Consider the following 23019-nt stretch of genomic DNA (forward strand, 5'->3'; position numbering starts at 1 on the left):
ATGTGGAAATGTGCTTAATTGTCATGAAATAAATGCTGCAATGCGAAACACGTCATTGATCATAAAACATGTATCATCATCTTTATGTGAAATATGATTTATTTTTATTTGCGGGTGAAATATGACCCAAGCATTTTTTTTGTGAGATTTAATAGTTTCAAATCCCCACCCATTTGATTACTGACAATTAATAATTGGCAAATGCAATAAATACATGAAATACCAATTTAGATCAAACTATATACAGGGAGGTAATAAAAACAGCAGCAAGGATGCAAAAAGTGTGTACTGTTGTTTATTCTGTACAAAGCACTACAGCACAATTAAAATCTCTGACAAGGCAACACATTTTTTCCCCCTTTTGCTTGATAATTTGTCTGAAATATACTGAAGTGGAATGACTCTAGGAGCAGCATGAAAACTATTAAGTTAACAATTCTATACAGGAATACAGTAAAAAAAAAAAAAAGTTAAAATGCTGTTCAACATGAAGAAAACTTGATCAGTTAGATCAGGAAAATCAGAAGAGGGAATTCAGGAGTGTAGATTCAGCCAAAATCATTTGTCCTATACATTAGCTTCACAAATGACGATAGAGGACTAGAAATATGAGCAGTCTCAGTTCAAATTGTATGTTGATTTAACATGAAGTCACCAAATGCCAAAGACTTGACTGGGAGTGTTTACTTATCCGGATTGCAAAGTCTGTTATTTCTTTCATATAGCTTAAATGTATAAAAACATATACAACATGAGAAAACAGCTCATCTATTTGCTTATCTAACTAGACCTCATAGTTGCGCTTTTATAAGATTGCCCTGGTTGAGCGGCCCTGGTGTGAGTTGGGACAGGACTTCCTGTTTGTTTGAGCGTTTTGTAACTGTTGGATGTCGCAAGCGTTTAAAAAAAATCACACAGTTCACCTTTAAATTCACAGCACAATTTACACCAGAGGATTGTGGTAATATCTGTCTCTTCGGTTGATATGATCAATTAAAACAGAGGAACACTTCCACTCAGCTTATTACTGCATCAAGATTAATTCAAAGACATTTCTGGGGAAATTTCCTAAATTATCTCAAATAAATGACAAGCATTCTTGTAATGTTCTTTGTTTTAGCATGTGTTAGCAGGCAAATTTTGGATTATTATACAAAAGTGCTTTAACAAAATGATAGTCTTGAAGTCTAAAGAAATTTAAACGGCTGGCTATAATACAATGTGGAAAATACAGGATCAAGACACTGATATTTTAATTGTATTAAAGTGCCCCTATTATGCTATTTTAAAGGTTCCTAATTGTGTTTTGGAAGTCTCCTACGACATGCATCAAAGGTAAAAAAAAACACTTTCATAATATAGATTGCACATCACCACATTTTTCAATGATTCTCAAACGACTCGTCGGATGATTCAGTCTCTCTAAAAAATCCCTCCTTTCCGTAAGCTACTCTGCTCTGATTGGCCAAATGACCCACTCTGTTGTGATTGGTCTACCGCTAACAGCGTGGGTCGGAAATTGGCGTCGATTTTACCATTTCAATCCGAGCGCGAGTCCTAAGATGAAATATTAGAAGAACTAGTTATTCAACCCGAACCTCCATCGCAAGGACGATTTGAGCAGGACGTTTCCTCAGTGATACGCTACTTAGCCTGTCATACATTATGAGATGTTGCAACTGTAATTCCTCACCATCAGCATTAACAACTGTATGTTCCTCAACAAACCGATGTGTATATTTCTAATTTATTGCAGTGCACATGCAGGAACTGTATCTATAACAATCAATAACGGTGCATACGTTAGCCGAGCGTGAATGACAGATGTAACATTAAAGTTTGTTAAACAATTTCGCTCTATCCTTTATCATCACTCAAAGTAGTAAGAACAATAGACAGTCTGCATTAATGGACACAATTTTGCCAAAAATATATTAAACAGCTATATTACACACTGCATGAAAGGTAATATCTGAAAAAGCATAATTGGGGCACTTTAATTACCGTCAACAAAGTATATTTCAGTTTTGATACAAATGCTTAGTATATGCGCACAGCCAAACACACAGCCTTTCAAAGTATTATCAATTTGATAGCATATGCCAACATAAGCGGTTGACACGTGCACTAGAAATGTTCACCTTTGTCTAATGTCCGTGCTATTTTTCCCTTGACCTTAACCTCTTAACACAATTGCTCATTAACCCTCTGGGGTCCTACGTTTAACAGTCACACTCAGGACCTTCGGGTCCAAATGGACCCGGAGGGCGGGATTAATATATATAAAAAAAAAATCATATATATATTTTTTTACTTGTTTTTTATAATATTTTTTCTTTTCTTTTTTGGTGTTTTGAGATAATTTTATGATTTTAATTAATATTTATGCAATAATTATGACCCATTTTTTCCCATTGAATATAATAGACATTTTTTATATATTTTATTTTTATAAAAAAAAATGTGTGTGTGTGTGTGGTTTTTTTTTGTACTCTTGATGTTTTAGAGATTCACCCCTTCACTATTGAGTCCTTTTTTTCTGCATCCTGGCTGATTTGTAGATTGTATGCACAAAAAAATTCTGTGTTTTCATATTTTTGACAATTTCCCATTTATTTCCTATGGGGGTCATTTTTGACCAAAGAGCAGAAGTGTGACGTGCTTGGATCATGACCCCAATATTTTTTGTGTGTTCACATACCTAATACCATAAAAGTCACCAAGTTTCATAACATTCCGATGAAGCTGTGATTTTAAAAAATTCAAAACAGATTTTTGTAATCTGAATTTATTAGTGTGTATGTGTATAAAAGTGTGTTTGTGTGTGTGTGTGTGGATGTGTCTGTTTTGCACCCTTGATGTTTTATAGATTAACCCCTTCACTGTTGTGTGTTTTTTTTCTGGATCGTGGCTGATTTGTAGATTGTACGCACAAAAAAACTCTGCATTTTCACATTTTTGCCAATTTCCCATTCATTTCCTATGGTGGGTCCATTTGGACCCGAAGGTCCTGAGTGTGACAATTTTTTTTTACAACCACTTAGACTATTCAAATCCTGTCCCCAATTTTTTTGGGTGTTCATATACCAAGTACCAACAAACAACATTTGGACCCGAAGGACCCCAGAGGGTTAAGTTGCTTTAGAAGTTTGTTGTTCCATCTCTTAAGTTTCCTTTTTTTTAAAACAGTTCGTCCCAGAGTTGCCACCTTGTGTACCAGATTATTAGCGTAAAGTACACACGGTTACAAAAGTCGGGCTGCATGTGTACAGTACGTGTACTATGCTGAAGACGAAATTTACATCACACGCACTTGTATGCATATAGCATTCGCATAAAAACCGAAGTATACTTTGGGCTTGAATACATCAACAACCTTTTCAATAGTAAAATTTAACCTTAGCTTATGTTCTGTACTATTTGCTCACAGAGCAAATATACAGAACAAATGAGTTTTGGTAACAGTACGTATTATTTATAGTCATTATTATTTGACTCGATGAAGAAGGCAATGGCATTTCCATGGAAAAATATATTCCCTTCCCTCAATACTGTATCTTTATTCTCTCCATTGTTGCTTTTTTGTGATGCTCAACATCTTTCATAGTGCCAGATGTAGCAAGAAATAATAAGATGGCCGCAATCTCATGACGTCCCATGATGTTGTAACTGTTGATGGCGTTGTATGAAGTGGATACTGTTCAATCATTGTTTGAATCTTTTTTTCGTAAGCATTGTCATCTTCCTCAGTGCAGTTCGAATCAACCTCATGAAATCAGCAAGAGATTACAGAAGGAGATGCAAACCGTTTTGAGTCCCATCTTCAAGTATGTTGTAGTGATTGGAATTCAAAGTACACCAGATACCCTCAGTGAAAGTTAGTGTGAGAAAACAAGAACATGGCTGAAAAGAGGTCTGTTTGGGAAATTTAAACCCCGGGTTAGTTTGCTTCGATAGTCAATGGATTAAACCTTCATACTTCGGTTTTCTTCTTTATCCTCAACCGTTCCGAATTATCTTGAGATACGCTCTTCTCACCATCCATTTCTAAGTGCATCAAACTCTCTTCCTCTTCTTCGTTTTCTTCTCCATAGGGAGAGATGGGTGAATATGCACAGTTTAAAGAGATGTTAAGAGGTGGAGGGCTACTGGGGGGGCTAAAGGAGACCTGAGGGGCTATATCAGGGGGAGAGGGAGCCTGCGGGACATCCATAGTTTTTCGGGTTGTGGTTTTGGTTTTGGCATCTCTGATGACGTTTATAGGGTACGGTGTGGCGAGTTCCCCGGGGCATTCCCGGATCTCGCCAGGCTCCAGGGGCTCGGGGCCGCAGGGGTCGTGCTCGCTGCATGACAATCGCCCATCCAGTTTGGATATGAAAAGCATGCCGTCCCGATGTTCGACACAATAGGAACTAGGGCACATCTCACAGAAGGAAGCTGCTTCCTGTCCACACAGGTCACACTGATGCCAGGGACACTCCCAACGGCCTGAAACGCAAAACAAGTTTCTCACTGAATCTCTGAAAATGTCTTGGTTACGTATGTAACTCTCGTTCCCTGAAGGAGGGAACGGAGACGACTGATAGGGAACGTCTCGGTTTTGCATGTAACCCTCATTCCCTGAAGGAGGGAACAGAGACGGGGATCCCAAGACGTCGATGTAACGTCGAACGTGACCGACTGAAAGGGAACTCTGCAACATTGACATTATTGAACTCCACTGAATCAACATTGAACTGACTAGAGCTGAATAACAACACTATTGCCTTTTATAGAGTTGCTTACAGCTGAATTAAGCTTGTTTCATAATTTGATGAACTTTGCACTATTATTGAACTAAACTGAATCAACACTGAGCTGACTTGAGCTGAATGACTTTATGGTCAGTGAGTGGCCTGTTTGAGAATACTTCAAGAAAGACTGACCTGCAGGTCTCTTGGTGAGATTGAGGCAGTCGGCATGATAAACCTTAGGACAGCCTGGCCTCTTGCAGGACACAATCTGTCCTCCATCTCCACAGCTAAAGCATTCATCCTCCCGTTCCTTGATTACTTGCTGGGATTTGCGCTTCATCTGGGACCTCTTCTTCAGTTTACGGCCTTTATCATCTGATGGGGGGTTGTTCTGATAGACACAGAGTTGATGTCTAACTACAATCACTTATCAAAACAGAAAGGACCACTGCATTTGCAAGAATGCTTTGGATACTAAAAAGTTCATTGTGAAAATCGGACGGATTTACATTAGAAATGAATTGGCACCTCTCCAGAGTCCAGACAGAGTCGAGCACTCTGTAAAGTCTTCTCCAGCACATCCCAAAGACTTTCAATGAATTTAAGGTCTGGACTCTGGAGAGGTGCCAATTCATGTGTGAAAATGATTCTTCATGCTCCTTCCCAACCATTCTTTCACAATTTGAGCCTGATGAATTTTGACACATCCTGGAATATGGCCTTGATGCAGTTTCCTACATGGTTGTTTAAGAAATTAAAAGCTACATACTCCATCAATTAGGGTTAGAAGAACTGTTGCCAGACATATAACATGATAGAAACATAATAATCACTGCAATAATGATCCAGTCATAGACTCTTAAGCATTTGCCTATCCAAACAGGGACTTTTTGTTTTGGCTCGGCAGTGTATATTATTATATCAGACAAATCAATGATCAATCTATAACATTACGTTATACTATATAAAAGATCATCTGCTTACTTTTGGCCTCACTCCCAGGAATCCACTGCAATTCGATGCACCACACTTGCACACTGTCTTCCCATTGCCCAGACACTCAAGGTTATAGTTGAATGTTAACTCTGTGCCTTTAAAGAAAATGCACATCAATGTTTTTGCAAAAACGGTGTAAATGCGAGGCTTTACCACAGAGTCTTCTATATAAAAAGAATTTGACTTACCAGCAGGGATATCTGTAAGCGCAAAGAGCCCAACACGTGTGTCTCCGTTGACTGTCCATTTTTGGGTCTCGCAGTTCGGCTGGCAACTGTGGTTCATAAAACGGGCTTCATTTCCCTTGGGCCCGGCATCAATAATTCGATCCTTCCAGAAACCACAAAGCAATTTATTCAGCTTCTATAACAGAAATCTTAGGAGACACTAGTGTTGTAGTTTTAGAACCTCACTTTGTCCAACGTAAGCATGTAGAAATTGCCGATATTGTTCTCCTGAGCGTGTTTAATCCGGGCACGGCATTCTTCCTCGTCAATCACCTCTCCAACATATTCGTTAACAAATCCTCCCTTGGGTCAAGCGTTAAAAACAAAGACTTGTTTAGAAAGCAGAATGGACATAATTATATCCACATCCATATTGGCTCTCTGTAGAGACATTATAAGGCGGAGGACTGAGATGGACTAATTGTTAAATATCTTTGGAAAAATTCGAATGCTCAATATCTAAAAAAGTCAGTCGCTTTTCGAAAGTTTGTGTACTCTAAAACCCAACACAGTTTTTGGTGTGATTACAGAAAGAGAAGCATAATTATGATATTGTTGATTTGGAGCAATTAGCTTCGCAACATGCTAAGCGTTATACAACTGTGAGGTATATTATGTTTTCCGCATTCAACTCCATCTTGTGCACAGTTGAGCAAGCAAATCCCTTCAGAGTATACTTCATTTATTGTGAGTGTGAATGGATACACTACGTAGTGGACCTTTGTTTTTGAGCAATTGCATTATGCGGACAGTTCTGGAACACGAACAAAGTATACTTTCGGGCTTTTGATTGTGTGGTCTGCATGAATGATGTTTGAGACACTGCCCATGAAGAACATTCGAAATCAGCTCACCTTTTTGATGTCGTGCACACAGCGCAGTCCCCAGCCGCGAGACAGTGTCCTGAAGATCTCCACCTGGCAGTACTGCCGTTTGGTGAAGCACTGGTTCTGGCAGTGCTCGCCTGCGGGACAAACCTGTGGGTGACATTCGTACAGCAGCATGCGGTTGATGCACTCTGAGTCCATACCGCAGGGGTTCTCGTCTGTCGCTTTGCAGTTGCAGCGAGGAATCTCCGAAAGGTCTGCTGAGATGATCAGCACTTTGCCAATTGGTTTGTTCACCTATTGGATTTAACCAAGATAAGATTACAACATACCATCGTAACATAAAGCTAGCAATCAATCTCATGGTGTGTCTTGTAATTGTCATGTACCTTAATATGTTTGTATGGTGGGGGTTTCTTGTAAATTTGTCGGTCCTCCTGGAGCTGCCGTAGTTCTTTCTCCGCCTGCAGTTCTTTGAACCTTAGAGCAGCTTCTTCCAAAGCTAAACCACATTGAACATTTTGATTTCAGACATTTTCATTTGATCACTGATTTCAGCTACACCAAGAATCACGTAAGACAACTAGGTTTTTACATGAGTTGTGTGTGCAAATGTCGCCTTCACGATTGCTAGGGTGTTGTGGATGGTTGCTAAGGCATTGCTACGAAGTCGTTAAGGAGTCACACGTGTTTTTAGCCTATCAGCCTATATTAAAGATTTTTATAATTTATGGGTATCGGTCAATATTGTATATGTATTTGTACATTTCCCTATTTATCATGAATTTAAATGACCTTTGCCGTCATCTAACACTCTCTTGTGTACTGTATAGTATTTTGAAAAAAGTGTTTTTGACTATAAAATGAAAGTCAGTTTTGTTCTGGACCCTATTGACTTGACAGTTGAAACATTCTTTAAAATATCTTTTTTTGTGTTCCACAGAAAAGTCAAACAGGTGTGGAATGACATTAGGCAGATTTCATTCGGATAATGACAGAAGTTTCATTTTGAGAGAACTATTCCTTTAAAGTTAAGGTCCCGTCCGGCATGTTGGACTCTCTGGATCTGATCAGTTCCCTGACCCCTAAAAGATTTGACCCCTAAAACTCCCTGCTGTTGAACTGGTCCCTCAAGAGTCACTCTAAACCTATCTGTCTATAAAGCCTTCAGAAAGATAGGTAGTCTATAAACAGTCTTCATGTATTTCACAACACTTTGTTCAGCTTGTAATTCTTATTAAGAGTGCCGTTGGTCATATTTCAGGATTCTTTACCATAGCAAAGTCTCTGAGATCCTGACACCTTGTACTTACTTGCAATACTAATGCAATACATGACTGTTTATAGACAACCTATCTGTCTACAAGGCCTATAAAAGACCAGTCTTCGTGTATTTCACAACACTTCAGCTTGTGATTCGTATTTAGTGTGGGTCATGTTTCGGGATTCTTTACCATAGCAAAGTCTCAGAGATCCTGACACCTTGTACTTCTGGAGACTCCATGTAGGTTGCAGTTTTGGAAAATGGTGGCACTGGGTTCCTGATGGTTTCACACCTAATTATTCACCTTAATTCCAATTTTTTTTGCAATTAACGTGTCTTTTTCTTGGCCTGTTTTTCTATGACCCTGCTGAACCAATGAGCGTTTTGCTGTCCATTGGTCACGCCTTAATGTAGCAATATCTATTATTGCAGTAGTACTACATCCTTTTCATGAGCATTTAATAATTTTTGACTTTTCAGTGTGAGTTCAATCTCTTTTTTGGCCTATTTTAACTGTAAAAGATAGCCTGCTTAATAATTAAGGCATTTTTCACTTCCAGCCTTCCTTAACAATTATATATCACTTATAAATGATTAAATAGGAAATTAATAGAAGTTATTCAGATTATTGTGGTTTGGAATTGGTCAAATGTGCTTAAAAAAAAGAAAAAAGTGATCAGAATATTAACTAGCATAATTAATATGCACGCACTATAATTCACTTTAGCATTTGATTTTGTAGCAAAATGATTTTTTGTGTGTTTTATTTTACATTTGTTTTGTTTTAATATAGATGTTAACACCCGTTTTATCATTCACTGAGCTAAAAATGTTAATGTGATTGCTAAGAAAACGATAGGGCATTAGAAATAGCAGTACCAAAAGCAAGCAACAATAATTAGTTGCAGAAGATATACCTTTCTTATAGGTAGAGTCAACTCCCTTTCCCATTTTCTCTTTACTGTTGGCATCACCCTCCATGTAAGGGAAAACACGGGCTTGGTAAGTCCACAGGTAGTCATTAGAGCCGAAGAAAAGCACTGGGAACTCTCCGACATCGTGTCTCATTCGTAGGATATTCTCAGGAATGTTTTGGGGATTGCTAACTTCTGCCGGCCACCATCTAACAAAGAGTAGAGCAGATACTGTTGTGTGCACTGACTGTACAAAACAGGAATGATAATGGTCGGCTGTGTGCATGCTGACCTGTAGCGGCCCACTTTTACCCACACTACCTCCTTGTAGTGCGGTTTCTTTCCAGCACGACAGTCGTTGCAGTACCAGCTGCCTTCTGGCATGTCGATGTTGAGACACTCTCTGTGAAATGCCGCAGGACATGACTCACAACACAGCAGACTACCACCTGTAGAGGGAAGTGATACAGATACAGAGGAGAAGTGTTTCTGATAGGGTTTAATAAAGTGAGCTTCTTAGGGAAGTTCTTTTAAGCTGAACTGAATGAATTATCAAGGATTACTAAAGGCATTAATATAATGTAAATGATTTAGTGCACACACTAAAATCAGAGGTGCAAATTGTGTTTCAGCAAACAGCTGAATGAACCTTCTGAGCAGACGAAGCACCAGCTGACGTTGACATGCTCGTGGTTGCGGCAGCCTTTTCTTGGTGTGAAGTGGTTGGGACACACTATGTTGCTGTGGGTGAGTGTGACACTCCCAGCAGGAACGCAGTTATCGTTGGCGTGATACGCCACAGGGCATCTGATACAGCGGGTTAGCTGGCCTAGACACAAAATACAGAGAATTTCATAATAAAAGTATTTAGATTGTTTTAGTTGGTGAACACTAAAGGCCCCGATATACTCACAAGTTTGAAATACGCGACCAGCGATATACTGTTAGCGAACATCTGACGCCGCCCACACTGCTAAGAGCAATGGTTAGATGAATATGTAAATATGTAGAGCTCGCTTTCCTCTCAATTACAAAATAAACACAACAAAATTGAAAACACAGCAAGTATTTTTTTATAAAGCATAAGAAAAGCATCTGATCATAGCAACGTGGATATGTTTGTATTCGGCTCTAGATTTTGACGTGAAAGAAGGTGGAGACTCCTGCGCACACCTGCCTATTGACCTTATGCACCAGAGAGACAAGGGCGCCACCATCTTTGGAATATTGTCTTTTAACTTCCGTTTTGCGGTCGCTCTGTATATTTATATGGCATTTCTGTCCAGGAGTAATTAGCTTTTTAAGTGGATTTACTTAATGTAAAGTTAACGAAAGTTATAATGAGGACTGTAATGTTTAAAGCAGATGACTTAACAAATGTAAATCGACCGGGAAGATTTTAAAACGAGCCGTTCATTAATAAACACGCAAATCGCTGTGAAAATACAGACCGGAAGTCAAAAGACAATGAGCGCAGCGCTGAAAAGGGGCGGAGCTACATAAGGTCTATAGCAGGGGTGTCCAAACTCAGTCCTGGAGGGCCACTGTCCTGCAGAGTTTAGCTCCAACCCCAATTAAACACACCTGAACCAGATAATCAAGGTCTGATTATCTGGTTCAGGTGTGTTTAATTGGGGTTGGAGCTAAACTCTGCAGGACAGTGGCCCTCCAGGACTGAGTTTGGACACCCCTGGTCTATAGAGTGGTTAAGGTATGACGTCACTTTGTAGGCCAACCGGCAGTTGGCATCACGCTGGTTCCCTCGACAAAAACCCAATAGGATGTTCCCATAAGCTTTTGGATTATCGCTATTAAAAACAAGCTCTGTGACCAACAAAAGTTTATGATACTTGCATGTTTTGTCCATCAAGATTATTATCACAACTTTTATGATTTTTGAAGCCTAAATGCAGTCGCCAGAAGTAAAAAGCTAAAGCTAGGCTATAAACGAACTACACCACGGTCCCACGAATCCAACGTCATCATCATTAAGCTTCCGACAACTCTTTCAGTTTTTATCTATAACCATTTTCCCAGAACGTTTGAGTTAGAATAGATTTTAAGAGCACAATTATAAGCATAATAAGGCTGTAAAAGCGGACTGAGTTTACCTGTTCGGCGATGACGTTTAATCTCCTCGACAGCCTCTGTAGTCACATTTAGCCACTTGTTAGCAACTGCCTTTTTCAAGACACGTAACAGCTTCAAAAAACCACAAGTGGGGTAATATTGATGTATTTTATGTCGTAGAATAAAACGTTACAGTGTCTTGAGCTTGTGTTCTCCACAGACCTGTTTTCAGCTATGTAACCAAAATCCCATTCAAAAAACCCATTGACTTCGGGACGATGGAACCGGAAGTGCTAAAATGCTAAAACTCGCTTCCGTGTTTTGGCCTACAAAGTGATGTCATACCTGCACCACTCTATTACATAATCGCCACGGACCAATGATAGTACTGAGGTGTTTTCCAGCTGGAGGAATGTTCAGGCCAAAACGAAGTTCGAGCAAATTCAGGCCAAAACGAAGTTCATTTTGGGAGTTCGAAACAGCTTGCCAAAGCGAACTTTCCAGAAAAGTTCTCTTTGGCAAGCTGTTTCGAACTCCCAAAATGAACTTCGTTTTGGCCTGAATTTGTTCGAAATGACGTCGCAGCAGTAGTCATTTTCACTTGAAGTATATCGGAGCCTTACCATGGTGTAAGTGTTTTTGTGTGTGTGTGTGTGTGTGTGTGCGCGTGTGTGTCAGGTGAAATTGGATATTTAAATGTACATGCTAATTTCCTTTAGTTTTTAAATTTAGATTACCATTGCCACTCACTTGAAGTGAATCTTTAAAAACACAAAAAAATACTGTTAAATGTAATACTTAGCAAATCTCAAAATTAATATTAATTGTTCATACTATACATTATAATGCTGTGATGCACAAATTGATTGAGTATTTAATTTAATTTTAGTATTTAATTTTAAAATGATTTGGACAAAATAGCATCGAATTTTCATATCAGCCACAACATGAAATAATCATGGGCTTATCTGTATTGGTCAATACAGCCCATGATTATTTCATGTTATAATAATATCGGTATACCTAGTTTGCAAGACAACATCCTGATGCTAATTTGCACTGGTCCAACAAACACAGCATCCATGATGTTGCCATGATGATGAGATAACTCACCTAATTAAAAATAACAACTTTATTAGACCCACACTTTATGGACTGAATCTTACATATGTAAATATATCGCTGTTCCCAGGTGGATTTTATTTTATTTTTCTTAAGGCAGAGGTCATCACCTGATCTAGCACCTAACTGCTCTAAGCACAACAAACCTTTAGATATGGACGGATTGGTAGGGTTTGTGATGAAACACGACAGGCAGACGTGGAGAGGGCAACGAAAGGCCCGGTTCAGAGGTACAGTGGGTGCATGGCTGGCAGCGCACTCCCCATGGTAGAACTTCCCACATCCAGGAAGCATACAGCGCCTGACGTCCTCACCCAGGCTCTTACAAGCAAAGCATGAGTGTATACCTATTCAAATATTCACAAAACCAGCTGTCAAAACCTGTAAAATTATTTCAAGTCAAATTGTTGGTTTGTGAATTATGAAGCAGGCACTCACCAGACGTGCACTCCTGACATAAAAATGTTCCTGTGGGAGGCTCGTTCAGACCAGTGCATTGTGGGTGGAATGCCCCACAGCATTGCCCTTCGCACAGAAGGAGATCTCCCTGCTTCTCACATGCCTTCAGAAACAGCAGAGGACGAGGTCATTGAGGGATTATCGACAACTGAATTTAGTGAATTCATATTTCAAATGATAAATTAATTTGCTAAAACATCCCAAGATCAAGATCACTTCTTTAAAACATCTTAAAGGATAGTTCACCCAAAAGTGAAAATTAGCCCATGATTTACTCACCCTCAAGTCATTCTAGGTGTATATGACATTCTTCTTTCAGACGAATACAATCGGAGTTATATTAAAAAATGTCCTGGCTCTTCCAAGCTTTATAATGACAGTGAATGGCTGTTTCTGTTTTGAAGTCCATAAAAGTGCATCTATCCATCATAAAAGTGCTCCACACGGCTCAGAGGGGGTTAATAAAGGCCCTCTGAAGCAAAGCGATGAGTTTGAGTAAGAAAAATATTCATATTTAAACCTTTATAAAGTAAAATTCTAGCTTTAGGCCAAACAGCCATACGCAGTCTACTTACGCAACTTGAAACGTCAGAAGTAGCGTAGTGCGTCATGGCGTAGCGTAAATATCAGCAGTACATCACATTACTCACATAAGTTGCGCTTTAGACTTAAGTCGAATCCGTATGTTCGTTTGGATATTGGGTATATGGATATTTATGGATATTTTTCTTACACAAACGCATCGCTTCGCTTCAGAAGGTGACAATTTTCATCTATCCATCTATTTCAACTATCCCTTTAGTCTGAAATATAGTTATAATTTTTTCCGACTGATAATGTCATTTAATTTGACACTGTCATTTGTTTATGATTAAATCTTATGGGCTGCATCCGAAAACTTAGGCAGCTGACTTGTTGCCTAATCAGATAAGGACTTTATAGGCAGCGTTTGCACATGAAGGTACCTCACAAAACTGATTTCGGACAGACTTCTGAGGCAGTGGAAAACACAGGATTGTGGGATATCAAAGACAGTGAAGGATACATCTATGATGCCTTCAAAAATCGATCAGATGAAAGTATCTCAGGAGAGAGGAAGTTAAGCTAACATTGGATTCGGACGTGCCTTGATGCCTTCCTACCCTGGAATGCATCCTCCGAAAGCAGCATTTTTAAGTTTTCAGACGGAGCCATGGTGAATTAACAGACTTCTGTCTCCGTGACATTTGCCCGCTTAAACCCCGCCCCTTTCTTAGGGAAAAGGAGCAATATCACTGGATCACTTTCAGAGTGATTTGTTGGACAATTAATGATAAATAAACCTTGCCAGCCAATCAGAATTCACCTGACTTTAAAGAGCTTGAGTATTTAACGCAGCAGACGACATAACTGTTGTTGACCGTTGGCGTGTACTCTAATATAGTTATCGTTCTTGATGTAAACGGGCCTCAACACACCTACCTGACACACATTTTCCTTGAGTAAGATGCTGCCACCGTTCTCCTCTGAGAGTCTTTTATTATCCGAGAGTCCTTCATCAGATTGTGGATTTTCTTCTCTTTCAGAACACAAGCCATAACTAGATTCAAACATCTGAACGAAATGCCAGATATTCCGGTTAATTAATTAAATGAGCATTTAAAAAGATTGATTTAAATAATTTTCATTGAATTCTCTGGCTGATTGAATTGGCTGATTAGAAGCAGTTGTATAGGTGTACCCAATCAAGTGAACAGTAAGAAATAATAAAAGACTGTTCTTTTTACTGACCTCTGAACTTGAGCATTTGAGAGCCTCTGAGTCATCCGCTGTTGATTCTGGGTCAACTTTATGAGGCATTGCAGGGGCAACTTTTATCTCCATCTCTGTGCTTTTTAGTATTGGGTCAGTTGGTTTGTCGATGGACTCGGAAGACAGCTTGTTCTTACTTTTAGATGATTGTTGTTCCATTCCTTCATTTACAATACAATTACAGATTGTAAAACAAAAGACAACTAAGTCACCAAATATACGTATAAAAAATAATAAAGTTCAGTGGCAGCATATGCCAGATCTTCTAGAGATTAAAACATCATTTTCAACTAGATTAGATTATTGTTGAAAATGTAACTGATGGACATACATCTTTTAGTGCAAAATTAAATGACCTGGGGTGCGTTTCCCAAAAGCATCGTTAGCCAACTATGGTCGCAAGTTCCGTCGTTATTAGCATAGTTCAATGAGTCTCTTCAGAAACGGTGCTTTAAATCTTTTGACAAACTAAAAGATGTAAATGACATTTGTATGTATTCAAAATAAAACATATAGATTGTACTGAATGTCATCTTGCTTATTTTGGGTTTATTAAGTCCATACGACATGCAAACAAGAGGTCGGAGCTGTCGTTCTAACCACACAACTTTTTGATGCCGTTTGCGAATGTTCTTTGGAACCATGGTTTCAGGAAACACATGTGCATACGTGCTCTAGTACGTAAGAACGAGCCTATGATTGAATCTGGAAATAAAGCAAAATAACTGAGAAATAGTCCTCAGATGCCATGCCCATAATTTATAGCAAAAAATCTAGCATTAATTAGATTTCAAACGGATTCATTTAAATAAGTTATCACTCCACCACCTGCTTGACATCATTAACTAACGTGGTTGAACGGCAAATTTGCGTCAATACGGTTTCGGGAAACTATTAACTAGCTAGTTTTTCCTCAGCAATGCATCGTACTATGGTAGTTAAGCATCGAGTTACGTCATTGTACAGGAAACGCACCCCAGGGCTGCATGTTCGGAAAACGTGGCCCATTGAATTGTCTCTGATTGTTGGCTATGTCCCTAAAATAATGAAGCAGTATAAAATCTAAAAATGATTTTAATAAAATAACAGAGTTTTGAAAGCAGTCAAACCTGATCTTGTAGATTGTCCAGATGAGCACATCTTCTGTGACTTCACCTGTGAATGATAATGCAATTAGCCCAATTTCTCTTTGTCCTTATGTCATAGACTATACTAACTAGACTAAAATCACAATTTTTTATCTAGTTATCTATCAAAGTGAACTGTTTTTTGAAATAGTACCTTTCTTTTAGGCATGAGAATTGGTTCAGCTTCGATGGAGCTTTCTAGAATCTTTTTGGTGGGTTTCCGTTGTCTCTTTGTGCTTAGACACACACCATCACCTATTCAAAATGATGAACAATCATTTCTTTTTGACTGTAATTTTGTTCTGATAAAAAGTCATGAATATAGTCAGCCCTAAAACAATAAATAAACTAAAACGTAGGGGAAAAAAGTGGTTCTGGCTTGCACTAGGGTCTACATATGTCCATTGCATATGGTAAAACAATGTGATGGAATTGTTTGAAAAATAGTACAGTATTTTTCCAAACAGTCATAAAATTTGTGAATTTCTTCATAATTATGTAAACCTTCAGAAAAAGCTACTCACCAATAGCCAAAGCATTTTGTCTTTGAAGCTGCTCCTTATGGCAAAGTTCAGCACATGGTGATGGGATTGTTTCTGGAGGTGGAGTTAGCGTGTCAACAGGCAACACTTGACTCTCTTGACATGGCGTGGTATTTATTGAAGGAGTGCTCCGAGACATGTCTTCTGGAGGAGGGGTCTGTAACTCTGGCAGGGGCCTCGACACAACTAGTTCTGTTACCTGAGGATTCTGTATACTTTCGCCAGATGTTTTCTCCACTGGACCACTGCAATTGTGGTTTTCGACCTATTCAGAAGGTTTAAAAAATTGTCCGAATGTTAAAGCGAATTACACAATACAGGATAACTTACACATCCAACTTGAACTTGATTAGCTAGCATAAACTTAGCTACCTTAGTAAACGACTCAGGTTTCTTTTTTGCTTTCTTCTTAGTAGAAAACAATTGATCGTATTCCTCTGTCCATTCTATGAGCCTTTTGCTAGGTTTCCGAATACGTTTACATTCTGTAAAAAGCACAAACATTTTTGACCCCACTTAAAAATGGACTCAATCTTTAGATGATATTAGCATTGTCTACCTTACCTGTAGGGGTGTCATTTCTTTGAGAGTTGGCTTGAGTGTTTTCTAATGCATTGATGGAAGTTGCCTTCTCGGGCACAAAAGAAAAAGACTTATCAATGCCACCCACCAAAACTTCACAATTTTCCGAGGGTAATCGTTTTGTCTCTTGAATACAACCTCCTTCGTCTGCATGTAACGCTTTGTTATTGACTTGGTCAAACTTTTGCCAACGCTTTTTGGGCACATTAGCTGAGAACTTAGCTGAGGTCTCTGGTTCCTCTGAGGGCAGGTGAAGCTCAGATATCAGTTTGTCAGATGAATCTTTGGAGTGGATGTTTGATGTGACCACAGTGGTTTTCTTTTTCGAACAATTTTTTTTACTGTGTCTTTGAGCATTTTTTGAAACTGCAGGGTTTAGATGATTTTCCGGGATACTATTTGTCCCAGACTTCAGCTTCACCTTCTTCCGTTTGGATGTGATTTTGCCTAATTGACATTTTTCTGTAACTACTGTGTTCACTGTGGTCAGCTCATCCTTCACATTCGGAATCAGTGATGGCTCCTCTTTAATAAGTTCATTTTTGGGTAACGGTTCTATTGTCAATGCTGTTCCATCGTTTTCCCGGCTATCGTGCATATCCTTGAGCATCATTAGGAATGTGCTAAACTTATAGTTTGCATCAGGATGAAACGACAGAGGCTGGCCACTGTGTTCATTTGCTAGTGATTTGAAGGTTAATTCTTTCATGTTCTCCATATCTTCCATATTTAAGCACAAAGATGGAGTAGAACTTGAAGATAAATCAGAAATGTGACTCTCTTGTTTGAATTTGGATGAATGAAAGGCAACAGGTGCTTGAGATATCAAAGAAGTTTCATCTTCAGATTTGACCGAATGCTCATTGTCTTTACAACTTTCAAGATCAGATGATAGCTGGGTGCGTGTGCTAAAGTTTGAGTCTTCTTTCTGATCAAGGCTTGCGGTAGTTGGAATCTTCTGTGAAGGGCCACTGTTGTCTACATCTGTTGTTTCATGTAATGTAAAGTCAAAAGAAGACACACAATTCCCTATTTCAACATTTGAGGTTGACTCTTGGTTTACCAGTTGTTTTTTCATCCACTCTTCCTCCTCCATTGCCTTCAGTGCTCTCGTCATCAGGCGACTACTTGCCGGAAGGCACTTGACTCTCCTACCAAGAGCTTTCCTGGCTTCGGTTGATAGATGCTCAAGTCCGGTGATTTGATTGTCCTTGGATTTCATGCTTGCTGAATCCGGCATCTTAATTTTACAAGATACCTTCCCAAAAGAACAATTCACAGATTTAATTCCAGCACGACCGAGTCCCCCATTGACTTGACCTTTCCCTGTTTTACTGAACCAAAGGCCACCCTGGTTCTCCACATTCTTTTTTATTTCTTTGTCATTTGTAATGGGAAGCTGACTTGGGGTTGAGTTTGATTGTTTGATATTTGATATTCGCTCAGAGCTTTTGGGACATCTGCGGATCTGTGGTACCGAATCAATGTCAGAGTAGGGACTGTCCATCCCTTCCATAATCTTATCCTTCTCATAACGAAATTCCTCAGAAGGTTTCAAATGTGTTGACGACTTTCTTTGTTTCTTTTTGTTTTTAGACCCCTGATTATGTGGTAAGGTGTTCAGGTGGTCTTTCTGTGTAGCTGTCCCATTGCTCAGAAGACTAATGTTGGGTAATTCCACTGGCACAGACACTTTGTTTTCTGTGTTATTTGTGGTTCCTTCAGAGATTGTTTTGAAGAAGTCTGAGCATGGAGTGGTGACCCTTGGTTTCTCCAGGAGAAGTGCTTCTGCTTCAACCACACTAGCTCTCCAAGAGTTCAGAAAACGCTTGGGTATCTGCAAAGTAACCCAAGAGTAACAATTTCACAAGGGTTTTAAAAAGGTCACAATATCCATTTTACTGAAAGGATGTTTCAGAAATTACAGAGTGTCTGACGTTTTCATCTTGTTGGCGTCCACTTCCTTTCACAAAAGGGAGATTGTTAAACTGATATCCACCCACAAATATATGAGTAGATCGCTCAGGAACCCATGCTTGTTCTTCAGGTTCCCCAAATGTCTTGAGGAAATACTGACGATTGGTCCTATCTGGTGGCTCTGAAACACAATCGCACAAAGCAATTCAAGGAAGGACAATACACACTATTGTGGGTGGATTGTGTGGAAAAAAACGACTGAAAAGTTATGAATCTGGTTCATGAAATTAGGACGGGACATCTACAGTATGGCTTCTGTGGTTGTGTACTTACCTTTAATTCTGTGGTAAACTCCCTCAACTGGGTGAACAGTCACCTGACAGGGCCACCATGGTCTACGGTTGAATTTAGCCCATATAACTTCACCCTCCAAATATTTCACTGGTGGTAGAGCCTTTCGTTTAGTTTTTTTTGTCTGCTGGTAGACATCATATGTAAATTAGGTTAATTATGTTAAAAGAATATGTAAGAACATAAAATAATATAGGCCTACAAGAAAAAAAAAAAAGATCCATCCCATACCACAGTATTTTAAATCCATTCACTGATCGTTTCTTTTTTAGTCTTTTTTTTGCTATTGGTTAAGTTTTTATATTCATTGTTAGCCTATGTGTTTGTTTTCATTTTTCCCTTTTCATGTATCTCTTTACCTAATATTAACATTCTATATTATTTATTTTAATATTTAAAGTGCCATATGTTTTTTAAATCCCATATATACCCGACAATCATGCCAATAAAGTTTTGACTTGATGACTGTATTTCTGTAGGCTTAGTGTGTGGCGATAAATGAGACATAAATAGACACAACTAATTACATGTTTATAATTATGCCTATTTACTAATGTAGTCTAGTAATTACTAGCCGAAAAGAATAAATATTATAGCCTAATATGTTAAATAACCGTAAAGTGAACTTCATATAATCCCCTTAAGTGTGCCTAGAAAAATAGTCATATGCTAAGTAGCCTATATCCATCCATCGCACAGAAATGGATATAATTTCAATTACTATAAAAGCCTAATAGGCCTATAATAGGCTAAAATAATGTAATATAATATAATAAAATATATTAATATATATATTCATGCCGCATTAAATATTAATGCATATAAATATTAACGCATATAGTATTAATGCCGCATTGTCTGTCATTTTTAATTCAAAATTAAATGTTTATTAATAATATCCGTTTACAGGTTCGTTTACACATTAAACTCGTGGCCACAAGAAATATATGTTGTTCCCTCATCATAGGATCTCGGGGCCACGACCGGAATACAAAAATATTTAATAGGATTCATTAAATTTTTTAGCATGTACGTTTTATGAGCATATTTTTATAAATTATCAACTATATTATTTTATTAATAATTAAACATATTAATAACTAACATTATTTATATTGACATGGTCCTAATTTTAAAAGTTTGCAGAACAGCTGATCTCTTCGTATGAAGAGATATCTAATAATATTGGTGGTGGTTTGATGGTGAACTTGCCATTACAATCCTGGCAGGCCTGCTCACATGAGAAGAAAGCCCACAATCACTTTTAGACTTGTCTTCAAAGACGACTTCTTTCCCCAAGGAGGAGCGAGCCTTTGAAATTTTGCTTCTAGGCTTGACATCCAATTTTGTCTTTAAATTTGTATTTGTTGTATGTTCTCTTGTTGAGCCACACGAGGCTCGTTCCAGCCGAGACACTGTCTCTGGATCCATAACTTCATCCTCGTCCTCGTCTTCAAACAGAATTGACTCAAAGTGCAGTCCATTTGCAAATGGACTGGATGAGTCCAGACTAAAATCAGGGCTGGGTGGGGACGTGCAGCTGTCAGTCACAGCTGCATCCATTTTGAGACAGATGTGTTAATAACTCAGTCTGGCTACAACACACCAATCTGAGTTATTTGTGCACACATAGTTCCATAAGCCTCCAAGGCTTTTCTAGCGACAAATATGAGTAAACTATGGCTCTTAAGTTTTTAACCCATGGACAGGTGAGACAGGAAGGGCCAGGGTCAAAGCCAAGTGTCTGTCTGCCAATGGGTGAAGGTTTCCATATACTGTCAAGCAGATCCAGCACCTGTGAACAAGTACACCAATGTGTTGAATTACTGAGAGTAAGCATATGTGACCGAATAATACCGGCACTGCTCCATTATCTGAAAAACAAATTTGTATATACATATACTGTAAACATTCACTTCATCATCACTTCCTCTGTAAGAGTAAAAATCTTAAAATGAAATAAGTAAAAAAAAAAAAAAAATGGTAGTAGTAAAGCAAAGCTGGCAACAAGTGCCCAGCACTGTTGTTTGCAAGTTTAGGAATCTTTAGGAAATTTTGCACAAAATGTTGGCCTAAATTTGTGTCACATCTTCATCTAAACCTTTTACCTACATAAAAGGAGTTATGTATTATGCATTTTTATATAATTGCATCTTTTCACTTGTTTATTAAGCCTAATCCAGTGTTTGATTTTCTCCAACCATAATGGTTCATTAACACCAAAAGGCTCTTTTTTTGGCTCATCTGTCCACAAAACATACTTCCATTAGTCTCGTCCACGTGGACTTGGTCAAATTTTAGACTAAAATGTGTCTTTCTGCCCTGTCTCTCTAGTCTAGCTGATGGTGGACTCACAAACACTAGCCGGAAGATCTCTAGATGTTACTCTGAGGTTTCTCCTTGAATATCATATGTCCTGCTTTTGGAGTGATTTTTGCAGATGATATTTTTTTCTTGGTAGAGTAAGAGAGTCCATTTGTATTCTCTATAGAAATAGTTTTGCAACCTTTTCCAGCCTATCAACAGCTTTTTTTTTGACAGGAAACCCAAGTTCATGTTCATTCAGTAATTTGAGGCTGTCAAACTCACACTTGATTTTTATCCAATTATTTAAAACACCTTCTCCAATTACCTCTATTATTATATGAACTATTGAATTATTATAATATAATTTTAGATGTTCCTTTCTCCAAAAAAAAAAGGATATTTTCACCTGCATCATTTTGCTCTATAAACAAGTGAAATATACTAAATAAGTGAGTATAAATATTTATGAATCATTCATTTAATTGGATTCTCCCAGTTGAGATATAGGACTTAAACGGAGGTTTGTTTACATTATAGTGGAATTTTATGTAAAATTCTTAAGCGTTTACAAAGTTTCTAGCGTGACTGTACGTTCGGAACGGATTAATTACGTACTGCTTAGTGCTTACTATTCCGAATAGGGGAAGTATGGTGTTCCATTTCGAACATTCTCCATAACACAGGAACGCAGGAATGATAGCGGGCGCACATATATAACAGAGCAAAGAGTGAACTCTGACACATGATTCACATAAAGAAGTATTATATGAAGAGATACAATAGTGACATGCATGTAAAAACTGGCAGCGCTGTGCTCATTGTCACGCGTGCTAATCTCATTAATATTTATGAGCTATTATTTTAATAATATCTCTCTCCCGAACAAACATCAGAGTTCACAGAGTTGCACCGGATATTTCGTTATTTTAAAACATATAAAACGTGATGCCTAAGGAAACACCGATGGAATCTTACCATTTAAATGTTGGCCAGTGTTATTCATATTGACAACTCTTCGTTTGCGCGCGTGAAATGACCTTTTTTCCCAAATTGTGAAAGTGGATCTAGAAAATCCCAGCCGCAGCTGCAGTAGTAGGCCAGAGAACCTGAGAACACATTCATGCTATCATCATCACTCTACCCCTTCAATATAAAAACACATGCACTATATAACACTCACACCGAGAGGAACCTTCCCAGTGCGCGATGTCTGAGTCACAACGTACCTCTGCGTTACGATGCGGACGTTGTACTTTTCATTTTCAATGATTATGGTTTCCTTGCTGTCGACCTGCCCCTGGTTCTGTTTCAAGCCCGTGACTGTATGTGTCTAAGAACAGCAGCCAATCGGCACGGCAACCCAACCCCTTGCGAGAGGAGCTCTTCTCAACTCCTGTGCTTCACTTTATCCCAAAACACAATTAAACATTTCAAAACGCTCAAATGCACGCTTAATCAAACATTTGGCGTCCTTTTAATATTTTTTTTATGTGTTAAGATATATACTGTGCTTTTGTAACGGACATTTCTACCCTTAAGTGGTAGGCTTTCCTTTAAGTGACATAAAATCCTATTCTGAAATAAACACAAATGTAACACAAACACTCGGAAGCGTATGCAAATACGCGATTATGTTTAAGTTTCAGCGCTCTTGATCATTCAAGATGGAGTCTGGTGTGTGCTGGCACAGGCCACAAAGTGTTAAATTTCGATTTGAAGTAAGGCTTTTATACATTCAAGAAGTTGTGACTCGTCTTCAAACGACGTTTTTTTAACATTAGAGTTGATAA

At 38.5% G+C, this 23019-nt stretch overlaps 1 protein-coding gene across 1 annotated transcript; it reads right to left on the minus strand.

Moving 5' to 3' along the window:
- Window positions 1-280: 280 nt before the first annotated feature.
- nsd1b (nuclear receptor binding SET domain protein 1b) lies at window positions 281-22567 on the minus strand. Its single transcript, XM_084386634.1, has 25 exons — window positions 22456-22567; window positions 22205-22335; window positions 20135-20717; window positions 18905-19046; window positions 18580-18752; window positions 16637-18491; window positions 16445-16557; window positions 16055-16337; window positions 15685-15785; window positions 15513-15558; window positions 14383-14564; window positions 14074-14205; window positions 12592-12715; window positions 12300-12500; window positions 9611-9790; window positions 9254-9410; window positions 8965-9170; window positions 7173-7285; window positions 6811-7080; window positions 6143-6259; window positions 5918-6059; window positions 5718-5824; window positions 4926-5124; window positions 3047-4488; window positions 281-2242 (listed from the first exon to the last, which is right to left on the minus strand). Exons 3-24 carry the CDS (start codon window positions 20483-20485, stop codon window positions 3974-3976), a joined length of 5709 nt encoding a protein of 1902 aa, XP_084242760.1. The 5' UTR covers window positions 20486-20717; window positions 22205-22335; window positions 22456-22567; the 3' UTR covers window positions 281-2242; window positions 3047-3973.
- Window positions 22568-23019: the final 452 nt, after the last annotated feature.

This window comes from Rutilus rutilus (genome assembly GCF_951802725.1).
Source record: "Rutilus rutilus genome assembly, chromosome: 18".
Taxonomy (NCBI): domain Eukaryota; kingdom Metazoa; phylum Chordata; class Actinopteri; order Cypriniformes; family Leuciscidae; genus Rutilus; species Rutilus rutilus.

Excerpts from the sequence above, each read along its gene's own strand:
- nsd1b (XM_084386634.1), bottom strand. The coding sequence starts at position 20,485 with ATGGATGCAGCTGTGACTGACAGCTGCACGTCCCCACCCAGCCCTGAT. Across the intron at positions 15,786-16,054 it reads ACAAAATGCTTTGGCTATTG|GTGATGGTGTGTGTCTAAGC; the intron begins GTGAGTAGCTTT and ends CATTTTGAATAG. Across the intron at positions 14,565-15,512 it reads TGGACAATCTACAAGATCAG|GAATGGAACAACAATCATCT; the intron begins GTTTGACTGCTT and ends TTGTAAATGAAG.